Source organism: Ovis canadensis, chromosome 13 (genome assembly GCF_042477335.2).
Source record: "Ovis canadensis isolate MfBH-ARS-UI-01 breed Bighorn chromosome 13, ARS-UI_OviCan_v2, whole genome shotgun sequence".
Classification (NCBI taxonomy): domain Eukaryota; kingdom Metazoa; phylum Chordata; class Mammalia; order Artiodactyla; family Bovidae; genus Ovis; species Ovis canadensis.
This window is the reverse complement of record NC_091257.1, coordinates 61,674,533-61,687,946: the sequence shown is the minus strand read 5'-3', so window position 1 is coordinate 61,687,946 and position 13,414 is coordinate 61,674,533. Positions and strand designations below refer to the sequence as shown.

General features: G+C 39.3%; 1 protein-coding gene across 7 annotated transcripts in view; it reads right to left on the bottom strand.

Moving 5' to 3' along the window:
* Positions 1 to 13,414, bottom strand: part of DIP2C (disco interacting protein 2 homolog C) — a 308,047-nt gene that overhangs the window by 89,615 nt on the left and 205,018 nt on the right. For all 7 annotated transcript variants that reach the window (XR_011248191.1, XR_011248192.1, XM_069547940.1 and 4 more), the window contains 3 exons: positions 11,136 to 11,255; positions 9,556 to 9,753; positions 2,012 to 2,103 (listed from right to left, as the gene is read on the bottom strand). Coding sequence is in view for 5 of the 7 variants with exons in the window: in XM_069547940.1 (XP_069404041.1) it covers positions 2,012 to 2,103; positions 9,556 to 9,753; positions 11,136 to 11,255 (410 nt within the window). In the remaining 2 variants the exon portion in view is untranslated. The remainder of the gene's footprint in view (positions 1 to 2,011; positions 2,104 to 9,555; positions 9,754 to 11,135; positions 11,256 to 13,414) is intronic.

The following is a 13,414-nucleotide window of genomic DNA, read 5'->3' as shown; positions in this document are numbered from 1 at the left end:
TAGTGTAGATGTTTACCTGTTCAAGTTCTTCCTTTCAGTTCCTTTGAATTATTGGGTCAAATGTTTAAATTTTTTAAGGAACCACCACAGTATTGGTTTTCACAATGGCTACACCACTATATATTCCTAAAAGCAACAGAAGGGTTCCAATTTCTCACTGTTGCTAACTTATTATTTTTTCATCCTAATAAGTGTGAGGCGGTATCTCACTGTGGTTTTGATGCATGTTTCCCTAATGATTAGTGATGTTGAGCATATTTTCATGGGCTTATTTGGCTATTTGTAAATCTTCCAAAGAAAAAGGTCTATTCAAGCACTGTGGCTGGTTTTTAAACTTTTGTAAAATATATGATTTGTAAACATTTCTCCCATTCTATGTTTTCACTCTTGACAATGTCCTTTGGTGCACTGAAGCTTTTAATTTTGATGAAGTGCAATCTACCAATTTTTTTTATTCCCTTTGCTTTTGGTGCCACATCTAAGAAATCATTGCCAAATTCAATGTCATGAAACATGTTTTATGTTTTATCCAAAGAGTTTAGGTCTTTAATTCATTCTGAGTTAATTATTTAATATACACTATGTGTGTATCAAGTCACTTCAGTCATGTCTGACTCTGCAACCCTATGGACTGTAGCCCACCAGGCTTCTCTGTCCATGGGATTCTCCAGGCAAGAATACTGGAATGGACGGCCATGCCCTTCTCTAGGGGATTTTCCTAATCCAGGGACCGAACCTGTGTCTCGGGTCTCCTGCATCAGCAGGCAGGTTCTTTATCACTAGCACCACCTGGGAAGCCCTAATATATGCTATAAAGGTTCGATTTGGGGGTTTTGGTTATAGATATCCAGTTTTCCCAGCACCATTTGTTGGGTACACTTTAGCCCTTCTCCCATTTAATATCTTAGCATCCTTCTTGAAAGTCACTTAACCGTACATGTGAGGATTTATTTCTGGGCTTTTTATTCTATTCCTTTGGTCTGCATCTGTCCTTGTGTTGATACCATACTGTTTTGATTACTGTAGCTTTACAGTAAGTTTTATAATGAGGAAATGTGAGACCCATGATTGACTTTTAAAAGCTAGAGGTCAAACATGTTCATTAAATTGCAAAGAATCATAGGCTACCACAGAATCCTAGGGCTGCAGCAATCTTATTAAACATTCCTTATAACGAACCCATGCTTTTGTAATATCTCATAAGTAAATCATAGCTTGTATTCTTGCTCATTTATGGTGCTCTACAATGAAACTTCTATAAAATTCATGTGGAGTCCTTTGGTGCAGGTAGATAACCCAGTCTTGGGGCATGTAGGTACAGAGCAACATATGGGAAAAAAGTCACTCCACTTAAGGCAAGAAAAGTAGGTTCTACATGCAGGCCCACATCTTACTCATGGGTAAAGCTTGGGCCAGATTAACTGTTCTGTGTGTAACATTAAAAAGGAAACACTAATATCTGTTCTCAGTAAATTGGCATACAGCAGTAAGGATAAAATTCTTTTTGACCAAAGACAGTAACCTGTATCTACAAATTTAATACTAGGAAAGGAATGTACCAGCGGTTTGCTGCAAGGATTCTTAGTATCACTGACCGAAATAAAAAAGTTCGTGAGCACACAACTGTCTGCGTCCTTAGACAGACAGCTGTTTCACACTCGGTCATGTGTCATGGGTTAGGAACATACGTCCTGGGGCTGGACAGAAATGGCTGTGAGCACTGGCTACACCATTTTCCGGACACGTGCCTTCATCTGATATGACTCTTATTCTCTCAAGTCCCAGTTTTCTTGAAGATAACCCATGAGAACTACTACAGTCAAGCTCACTGAGCTACTATAAAGATTACACCTGCTGAATAATTTCTGCTGGCTTGTGGTAAATGTTAAGAAAGCCTGATTTGGTAATATGAGTATTAGGAGGCATTAAACTTTATAACTTTAAAACAGTAGGTATCTTCTCCACCTCAGATCACGTGTCCTGCAGATGCAATAATTTAAATTGCACTTACCCTATCTCCAGGTCGCACCATAGGCTCTTGTTTTGTACCTAATTTATGCAGAATGTTGTAAGCAACCTTCATACTTCTTGTCCACAGTTTGCCTATCAATACAAATTATAAAGACACAATTAATTGTACACATGCATTTTCTACTGTGTATGTGTATGCACATTAACCTATATTGAGAGTACTACTTTTTCACTTTAAGCTTTCAGGTTATTCTGAGTCCTTAGAATCCAGATGGGAAACAAAAGCCAGCAACTCTGACGTATAAAATCTGAGCAGCATGAACACCAGAATAAGGTATTAAATACAAACACCTAGGGTGCTAAGAACCTACAGCAAAGCCACAGAGAATTTAACTATCATCACAGAAGTAGGGGATGATTTCTGAGGAGTAAAGCAGGTGAGGAATCACAGCATTAGTGTTACCACTATGTTTTTCAAAATGACACATATTTTCCTTTTTTAACGAGTCCTGCTTTGTGTGGTTCAGTTAAGTCATGTCTGACTCTGCAACACCATGGACTGCAGCATACCAGGCTTCCCTGTCCATCACCAACTCCTAGATCTTACTCAAACTCATGTCCCATTGAGTCAGTGGTGCCATCCAACCATCTCATCCTCTGTCGTCCCCTTCTCCTTCCCCCTTCAATCTTTCCCAGCATCAGAATCTTTTCCAATGAGTCAGTTCTTCGCATCAGGTGGCCAAAATATTGGAGCTTCAGCTTCAGCATCAGTTCTTCCAACGAACACCCAGGACTGATTTCCTTTAGGATGAACTAGTTGGATCTCCTTGCAGTCCAAGGGACTCTTCAAGAGTCTTCTCCAACACCACAGTTCAAAAGCATCAATTCTTCGGCACTCAGCTTTCTTCACAGTCCAACTCTCACATCCATACATGACTATTGGAAAAACCATAGCTTTGACTACATGGACCGTTGCCGGCAAAGTAATGTCTCTGCTTTTTAATATGCTGTCTAGGTGGGTCGTAGCTTTTCTTCCAAGGAGCAAGCGTCTTTTCATTTCATGGCTGCAGTCACCATCTGCCGTGATTTTGGAGCCCAAGAAAATAAACTCTCTCACTGTTTTCAGTGCTTCCCCATCTATTTGCCACAAGGTGATGGAACTGATGTCATGATCTTAGTTTTCTGAATGTTGAATTTTAAGCCAGCTTTTTCACTCTCCTCTTTCACTTTCATCAAGAGGCTCTTTAGTTCTTCTTTACTTTCTGCCATCAGGGTGGTGTCATCTGCATATCTGAGGTTATTAATGCTTCTCCATGAAATCTTGATTCTAGCTTGTGCTTCATCCAGCCCAGCATTTCTCATGATACACTCTGCAGATAAGTTAAATAAGCAGGGTGACAATATACAGCCTTGCCGTACTCCTTTTCCTATTTGGAACCAGTCTGTTGTTCCATGTCCAGTTCTAACTGTTGCTTCTTGACCTGCATACAGATTTCTCAGGGCACGTCAGGTGGTGTGTTATTCCCATCTCTTTCAGAATTTTCCCTGGTTTCTTGTGATCCACACAGTCAAAGGCTTTGGATAGTCAAGAAAGCAGACGTAGATGGTTTTCTGGAACTCTCTTGCTTTTTCAAATGATCCAGCAGATGTTGGGAATTTGATCTCTGGTTCCTCTGCCTTTTCCAAAACCAGCTTGAACATCTGGAAGTACACAGTTCACATACTGTTGAAGTCTGGCTTGGAGAATTTTGAGCATTACATTACTAGCATGTAAGATGAGTGCAATTATACGGTAGTTTGAACATTCTTTGGCATTGCCTTTTTGGGGGATTGGAATGAAAACTGACCTTTTCCAGTCCTGTGGGCACTGCTGAGTTTTCCAAATTTGCTGCCATATTGAGTGCAGCACTTTCACAGCATCATCTTTTAGGATTTCAAATAGGTCATCTGGAATTCCATCACCTTCACTAGCTTTGTTCATAGTGATACTTCCTAAGGCCCACTTAACTTCACATTCCAGGATATCTGGCTCTAGGTGAGTAATCATACCATTGTGCTTATCTGGGTCATAAAGATCTTTTTTGTATAGTTCTTCTGTGTACTCTTGCCACCTCTTCTTAATACCTTCTGCTTCTGTTAGGTCCAAACCATTTCTGTCCTTCATTGTGCCCATCTTTGCATGAAATGTTCCCTTGGTATGTCTAATTTTCTTGAAGAGATCTCTAGTCTTTCCCATTCTATTGTTTTCCTCTATTTCTTTGCATTGATCATTGGGGAAGGCTTTCTTATCTCTCCTTGCTATTCTTTGGAACTCTGTATTCAGATGGGTGTATCTTTCCTTTTCTCCTTTGCCTTTAGCTTCTCTTCATTTCTCAGCTATTTGTAAGGCTTCCTCAGACAACCATTTTGCCTTTTTACATTTCTTTTTCTTGGGGATGGTCTTGATCACTGCCTTCTGTACAAAGTCACGAGCCTCCGTCCATAGTTCTTCAGGTACTCTATCAGATCATGGCTCCTCTGTCCATGGAATTTTCCTTTGAATCTGTTTGTCACTTCCACTTTATAATCCTAAGTGGTTTGTGTGATTGCAACTAATATAAAGGCTACTTAGGATGGGTTCTGTAGGGTCTGATACCCCTCTTTCCCTATGTCCTAAGTTTCTCAAATTTAATTTTTCCTAACTTCAGAGTTTTAGGGTTTTTAGACAGTAACCCTTGAATTTAGATAAAGATTATGGTAAGAATTTTGACCTAAAGTTTTGAACTCTGGGGAAAAACACTACAAAGCAGGATTAAAAAGATTTTTAAGAACATAAGAAAAATGACCAGTTTTGAAGAACCTGCTTAGATTCAAATCCCTGCCTTCCTCTCAGTGCCAGACATTTTCTCAGCAGGTCTAGGTGACAGCAAACAGTCTGAGATTGAATCAAAATGTCTTTTAAAATCTAACATGAATTCTTGGACACATAAAGGCCTTTTATAACATTAGGTTCTATAAGCTTTCAGAAGCAGTCAAGGTGTTAAGAGATTTGCAGTAATAGTAGAGTGAAAGTTTCTCAGTCTTGTTCTACTCTTTGTGACTCCATGGACTGTAGCCTGCCAGGCTCCTCTGTCCATGGAATTTACCAGGCCAGAATACTGGAGTGCAAACCCATTCCCTTCTTCAGGGGATCTTCCCAACCCAGGGACCAATTCCAGGTCTCCCACACTGCAGGCGGATTCTTTACCAGCTGAGCCACAAGGGAAGCCCAAGAACACTGGAGTGGGTAGCCTATTCCTTCTCCAGTGGATCTTCCCGACCCAGGAATCGAACAAGTATCTCCTGCATTGCTGGCGGATTCTTTACCAGCTGAGCCACAAGGGAAACAATAGTATAGTAAAGATAAGAACAATTTGAACTATTTCCTATAAATGCAATCTCTGTTCTAATCTCTTTCCTATTTAAAATGTAAAAGCTAAATTAACATACAGTTTGAATGAAAAGAATCTGAATTTGTCTTATTTCATATCAGATTCTGTAGCAACACAATTTAGGGTTGCTCCTGTCTTCCTACCAATGGATTTATCAACTTGTCTCTCCCCTTAGTGATTAAGGGAACAAAGAAGACTTTTCCACTGTTTCTGATTCCTATAACTCCTAGACATTCCTGGTTCATAGTATACGCTCAACAAATGTTTGTTTTATTAACAGCCTATTAGTTCAGTTCAGTTGTTCAGTCATGTCTGACTCTTTGCGACCTCATAAATCACAGCATGCCAGGCCTCCCGGTCCATCACCAACTCCCGGAGTTCACTCAGACTCACGTCCATTGAGTCAGTGATGCCATCCAGCCATCTCATCCTCTGTGGTCCCCTTCTCCTCCTGCCCCCAAACCCTCCTAGCATCAGAGTCTTTTCCAATGAGTCAACTCTTCACATGAGGTGGCCAAAGTACTGGAGTTTCAGCTTTAGCATCAGTCCTTCCAAAGAAATCCCAGGGCTGATCTCCTTCAGAATGGATTGGTTGGATCTCCTTACAGTCCAAGGGACTCTCGAGAGTCTTCTCCAACACCACAGTCAAAAGCATAATTTCTTCGGCGCTCAGCCTTCTTCACAGTCCAACTCTCACATCCATACATGACCACAGGAAAAACCACAGCCTTGACTAGATGGACCTTAGTTGGCAAAGTAATGTCTCTGCTTTTGAATATGCTATCTAGGTTGGTCATAACTTTTCTTCCAAGGAGTAAGCATATTAAGCAAGCTGTAAAAAGCACAGAATTACGGTATTCATTTGAGCCTACTTGAGTACTAAGAGTAATTACCGTGACATTTTATTCACACTCCTCTTCCACCTTCCTTAACTCCATCTTCTCAAGATTGGCTATTTTACAATTATTTGGTTTTTATTTGGTGATTGTATTTTCTCCCCAAAGAGTTACTAGCCTTTAGAAATAACTCAGGGAGTTATTTTTTTCCTAAAGAAATCACAAATATTTTGTGTTGTCAGATTTCTTTAATGTGAACAATGTTAGAAAATTATTTTGGCTGAACAAACAATAACAATCAACTTGTTTTAACTGAAACAAAAAATCAATGCGTTATAAACTAACACATCAATTACAATCAATTAGCACCATTAAATTTTCTTAAAAATTTCAACTTCATTCTCAGTTTGGAATATTAAAGTTGATATCATCATAAAGTCATATAAAAGCCAATTTACCACAGACAATTTGAAAAAGGCAACAACACACTTTGACAAAGTTCTAGAAATATTCTTCTAGTAGAAAAAATAAACAGCAAATTGCTGATTTAAATTAAAGACAATACAACAGTTCTTGACTGATTTAGAAAGGAGAATGAAAAAAAATTCCCAACCAGGAACACTCACCCAGGCAAAGTTATCATTCAGAACTGAAGGACAGATAGTTTTCCAGACAAGCAAAAAGCTAAAGAAATTCATCACCACTAAAGCAGTATTATAAATCCTTCTAAAAAACAAAAGACGAGAAAACACTTTCAAACTCATTTCACAAGGCCTGTGTTATCCTCGTATCAAAACAAGACAAGGACACCATGAGAAAATCAGAGGTCTGAAGAACACAAATGTACAAATCCTCAACAATATATTAGCGAACCAAATTCAGTAATATGTTAAAATGATCATACACCATGATCAAATGGGATTTATTGCAGAAATGCAAGGATGGTTCAACATCCACAAATCAATTAATGTGATTAATATGGCACATTAACAGAATGAAGGATAAAAATCATATGACCATCTCAGCTGATGCAGAAAAAAAAATTTTAATTCAGTATCTATTTAGGATAAAAACTCTCAACAAAGTGCATACAGAGAAAACATACCTAACAAAATAAAAGTCCTATGTGGCAAATTCACAGCTAATAGCATACTCAACAGTGAAAAGCTGAAGTATTTCCTCTAAGATTCAGAAATAAGACAAGGATGCCCACTTTTGCCATGTTTATTCAATATAGTATTGTAAGTCCTAGCCAGAGTAACCAGGCAAAAAAAAAAAAAGCATCCGAACTGGAAAAGGAAGATGAAAAACTGTCACTACTTGCAGGTAACATGACATTATACATAGAAAGCCTTAGGACAATACAAAAAAAAACAGTAATAAATGAATTCAGTAAAGTAGCAAAATACAAAATCAATATATTGTTGTTATCAGAAAACTGCTGTGTCTATATACTAATAATAAACTACTAGAAAGAGAAACCAAGAAAAAGACCCTATTTATAACAGCATCGAAAGGAATAAAATACCTCAAAATAAAATTAATCAGGAGGTAAAAGACCTGTACATTCAAAATTGTTAAGACTTGGGACTTCCCTGGAGGTCTGATGGTTTAAGGCCTCGTGCTTCCACTGTAGGGGGCACAGATCTGATCCCTGGTTGGGAACTTGAGATCCAGCATGCCACATGGTGTGGCAAAGAACAAACAAACAAACCAAAAAAACCCACTACAAAAAGCACAATGAAAATTAAGCCCCATAAAATCTGCATCTTAAAAAAACAAAACAACTGTGAGACTTTGATAAAGAAGCTGAAGACAACACAAACAAATGGAAAGATATTCTGTGCTCATGGATTAGAAAAAACAGTTTTGTTAAAGTATCTGTACTACTCAAAGCAATCTAAATCCAATCCCAATCAAAATTCCAACAGCACTGTTCACAGAAATAGAACAAACAATTCTAAAATTTGTAGGAAATCATGAAAGACCCCACATGGCCAAAGTCATCTTAAGAAAGAAAAACAAAGCTAGAGACATCATGCTCCCTGACATTACAAAACTACCAGTAATAAGAACAGTATGATACTGGCACAAAATCAGACATATAGATCAATGAAACCGAGTAATCCATAAATAAACCCACGCATATATGTCAACTGATTTATGACAAAGGAGCCAAGAAAGGGAAAAGGACAGTCTTTCAATACATGATGCTTGGAAAACAGTACCCAATCAGCTCCTGGTCTGAACCTGGCCAGGGATGAGGGTCAGACAGGAAAGTCTTCTATCTTTCTGACTGACTAAAATCTATTTCTAAGAGTATAATTTAAAAAAAAAAATCAATCCTATGTCCCATTATGGGTAAAATACCCTTTATCCACTAAGAATTTCCCAACGAAGCCGGAAGAAAAAAACTGAGACTATGAAAACATATGCTCCTGAATCCCATTTCCTTCCATGAGATGCACAGGATAATGATGGAGTCTACAGCGGGGGCCCCACTAAAAGTTGGGTTATGTTACTTAACACAACACCTCGCTCTTGACCTCCATTGGTAATGGAGAAAACAGTTTCTTTCCTACCTGCAATTAGAAGAGCATTATTATCACAGAAATAAAACCGGAAGTTAAAAATGGTAATGTAAGCTCACACATGCAGATATAAGCCATTTTGTCTTTTAGTTATGAAGCTGATTTCTTTGCAACGCTGCGGCAGAGTGTGTGAAAATGACCTGACAATTTGCTTTCTCCACGGCCCATTATCTGTGAAGCAAAGAGAAAGGAATCTCTCTCATATAGTTAACTATTTCCAAAAGTTTATGGACTGCATTAATCATACTGAATAAAGAGTTAAAGTTTGCTTCCCTTGCTTGCTAGAAAAGCACTGTGGAAACAAATTTTGTTTCTTCTGAGTGATGCATGTCAAAGAGTTCTATATACATTCTTTCTTGTTTCATTTCTTTAACTACCAATCTTTCTTCAAAGCATTAATTTAATATACATTCCAAGAGGTTAAATCCAACATCTTTTTATTAGAGTTACAGTCACTAATTTTTGTATCACTTTCTGGTTTTTACTAAAAAACATTAACAAATAATTTTTCACATTCAAATCAAATAATTTTTCTATACTGGCTAGGCCCAAAGTTCATTTGGATTTTCAATAGTATCTTACAGGAAAACGCAAATGAACTTTTTGGCCAATCCAATATTTCCTTTTGGATTCCATTTATTTCCATATTGGAAACATAAGGCAACACAAATATAAACTGCCACCCTGAAAGTGGCAGTTGTGTGCAGGCACAAGCAGACAAAAGATGGATAAGCCTCAAAGGATTACCGTAAGTGAGGATGTAGAGAGGTTTTCCATTTGTGTCCATCGTGGTCAAGCATGGGGCCTTTGGTGAGATGGTCCCCCATCGCTGTAACGCTGCTTCTAAAGATGGGGGCCAATTGGTAACCACACCCAGCTGCTCCCCACGCATCGCTAACATCTGGGCTCCCTCTGGCTTTGGCTGGTTTGGATCTGGTTGTTGAACTAAATACATTTGAACACAGAAGGTTTTCAAGAAAAATACAGCCATTATTAGCACAATCATTCTTATTCATTTTAAAGAAGCTAGAAGACTTATACTTGAGTTAGAAATTTATTACAGGAAACATGCACAGATGCTTTTCTAGAATTAGAGCTACAACTGACATATGAGCCTCACGGATATAACCAAGACACGTAATTCTTCCAACATCCAAGGCAATGTCAGGATGTGGAACTTAGGGAGATCTGAATGCATTTATAAACGGGCAAGTAAAACTGTGCATTTTAACACACCTAGAGTCTAACATTACAATGGTGAAAGTAAAGTTGCTCAGTCGTGTCCAACTCTTTGCAACCCCATGGACTGTAGCCTACCAGGCTCCTCTGTCCATGGGATTTTCCAGGCAATAGTACTGGAGTGGATTGCCATTTCCTTCTCCAGGGGATCTTTCCAAACCAGGGATTGAACCCAGGTCTCCCGCATTGTAGACAGGCACTTTACTGGCTGAACCACCAGGGAAGTCCTAAACATTACAATAGCCATGTTTAAAACATCAATTCTCAACATACACCAGTAATTGTAGACTCCAAAGAGTTCAAATCTGGCTGAAGTATATTGTGCCCTTGAAATATGGAGATGTAAATTTGAATTTGCTACAACTACCATGAGTAACTAGCACAGCTCATATTTCCTTAAGTAAAACAAAGATAAATGCCCTATAATTAGAACAATCTGCCGGAATCTTTAGATGGGTGAGAATCTGAGTGGTGATTCTTTGTACTTCTAGGAAGGTTTCTCGCACAGTGCATGACAGATGATTTCCACTTGCTGGCTAGAAAATCAACCATATCTTACTTGTGGCACAAAGACCAAGAAAATAAGGAGACTGGTTTTGATACAACAAGCAGCACTTTGTTTCAATTTTAGGTTTTCTTGTATTAAAAGGCTCAGGAATGTTCAGAGTAAAGACATCCAGCTCCTGAAGCTGTCCAGAGAGGCAGCAAGGCAAGATTCCCACAGCTCACTTTGCATTCCTCTAAAGCCTACGCAGAGAGAATGCACTGCTTGCTGAGCTCAGGTTGTCTGATTTCCTTGCATTTCTGTAGCTTCATGGAGTCCTTAGAAAGAGGACTGGCTCATGGGACAAAATCACATGCTTCTCAGAGTCAGTACCAGTGGTATTAAACCAGCTGTTTTGGGACTGAGCATATGTTTGTTTAAAGGGACCTTGCAGAACAGTACCTACAGTTTCTAGGCAGGATTCTTGTTTCCTGTGAACACAAGATTATTGTTTTTAAAGATCAAACAACCTTGGTCAAGAAATAACTTCAGTTTATGGGGTTACAGAAACACTGGATGAGGGGGGAGGAAGGGGTTCTTTCACCTTCTAGTAGTTCCTCAAAGTCATCGACGAAGAATTCCCGTAAGGGTGGTCGTTTGGGTCGTTTGAGGGTATTGACGAGCTGCTGGATCTTTGCAGATACACGGCTACTTACAGGCACACCTGAAAACAGAATCATGAGGCAGGTGGACTGACTCTCAGCACAAACCACCATGAATAAGCAGCCACAGTAAAAACGGCTGTGGAACCACACTCTGTCCCATCTCAGCCTGGTGTCCTCTGTGTCCCTAGATGACTTCTGTCAACAAGAACATTCCGAGGAGAGTGGTCCCAGCATGTGGCCTTGCTGGGAAGCCTCGACAGAGAATAAAGATGGAGCAGAAATGATTCTCTTTACCCTGTGAGCTGTCTCGCTCTGGTGACCTTGGGAACAGCTCCAGACCACCGACTGGGCTTGGTCCCACCTCTATTCCTAAAAAAGGGGTCTGTCATCTCCTCATTCATACCCTTCTCAGGTTCTCCTCTGTTTCATCAGAAAGCTGATGAAGCAGCGAGATCTTCCCCAAGTCCCAGTCTCCCCTGAGACCACCTGTGCTCGGCCTCCAGTTGTCACCCTGACACCTCCCGATGAAGTACAGGGACCTGAGGTGCTACAAGTGCCACTATCCTCTTTCAGGTGACAGCCGGGTCCCTTCTATATGCCTTTCAGACCCACTCTCCTGAGTGAACATTTAGGGACCACATTCCAGAAGCAAAGCAACTGAAGTCTCTAAATTCAATTTATGATATTAACACAGAACTCACATATATTAATATTTATCCATGTGTACTGAGGAAAATAAACCCCACCTTATAATATGTTTCTTAGGATAATAAATGCTACATAGTTTTGAAAATGATCAGTGAAAAAGACGTGGAATTTTAAAAATTTTAAATGAATGAACAAAAGGAGCACCAAGACACTGAAGCCACAACTGGATCAAATGCACCCTCCTCTGCAGGCAGATTTCATTCCTATTCAAAGGTGCTTAGAAACCTGAACCTGTAAATTTACAGGCCTAGAACCTTCTAAGCTCCTGGACAAAAGAACCACAACCACAGGAGGTCTTTCCTGTTCTGACTGAGCCAGAGGCCTTTATCCATGGCACATGCGTGTGTGTTCAGTCTCTCAGTCAAGTCTGCCACTTTATGAATCCATTGATTGTAGCCCATCACACTCTTTTGTCCATTGGATTCTCCAGGCAAGAATACTAGACTGGGCTGCCACACCTTCCTCAGGGGATCTTCCCGACCCAGGGATCAAACCTGTATCTTCCATGTCTCCTGCACTGATAGGTGGGTTCCTTAACCGCTAACCTTACCTGGGAAGCCATCCACCACACAGTGTCACAAAAACAGAACTCAGCTTTTGGAATGATACGACAGCTTTCAAGGAAAATTTTCAATCAAATAACCATTTTAATAGTCTCAAATATTCTATGAGCACTTTCAGAATTGAGACATTAAATATTTTACAATCTTGAAAATATATAAAAATATACAACCCAGAATTCTTAGTATCTAAACATAATGTTCCCCTATTAAATAGTCCCAGCTAATCTGGTTAGCTGATCCTAGCTAATAAGACTTAAATTGAAGAAAGTACGGAAAACCACTAGGCCATTCAGGTATGACATAAATCAAATCCCTTAGGATTACACAGAGAAAGTAACAAATAGATTCAAAGGATTAGATCTGACAAAGTGCTTGAAGAACTACGGATGGAGGTTCATGACATTGTACAGGATGCATCACCATCCCCAAGAAAATGAAAGGCAAAAAGGCAAAATGGTTGTCTTAGAAATAGCTGAGAAATGAAGAGAACCTAAAGAAAAATGTGAAAAGGAAAGATATACCCATCTGAATACAGAGTTCCAAAGAATAGCAAGGAGAAATAAGAAAGCCTTCCTTAATGATCAATGTAAAGAAATAGAAGAAAACAACAGAATGGGAAAGACTAAAGATCTCTTCAAAATTAGAGATACCAAGAGAACATTTCATGCAAAGATGGGCACAATGAAGGACAGAAATGGTATGGACCTAACAGAAGCAGAAGATATTAAGAAGAGGTGGCAAGAATACACAGAAGAACTGTACAAAAAAGATCTTCACAACCCAGATAATCACGATGGTGTGATCACTTAACTAGAGCCAGACATCCTGGAATGCAAAGTCAACTGGGCTTTAGGAAGCATCACTATGAACAAAGCTAGTGGAGGTGATGGAATTCCAGTTGAGCGTTCTCAAATCCTAAAAGATGATGCTGTGAAAGTGCTGCACTC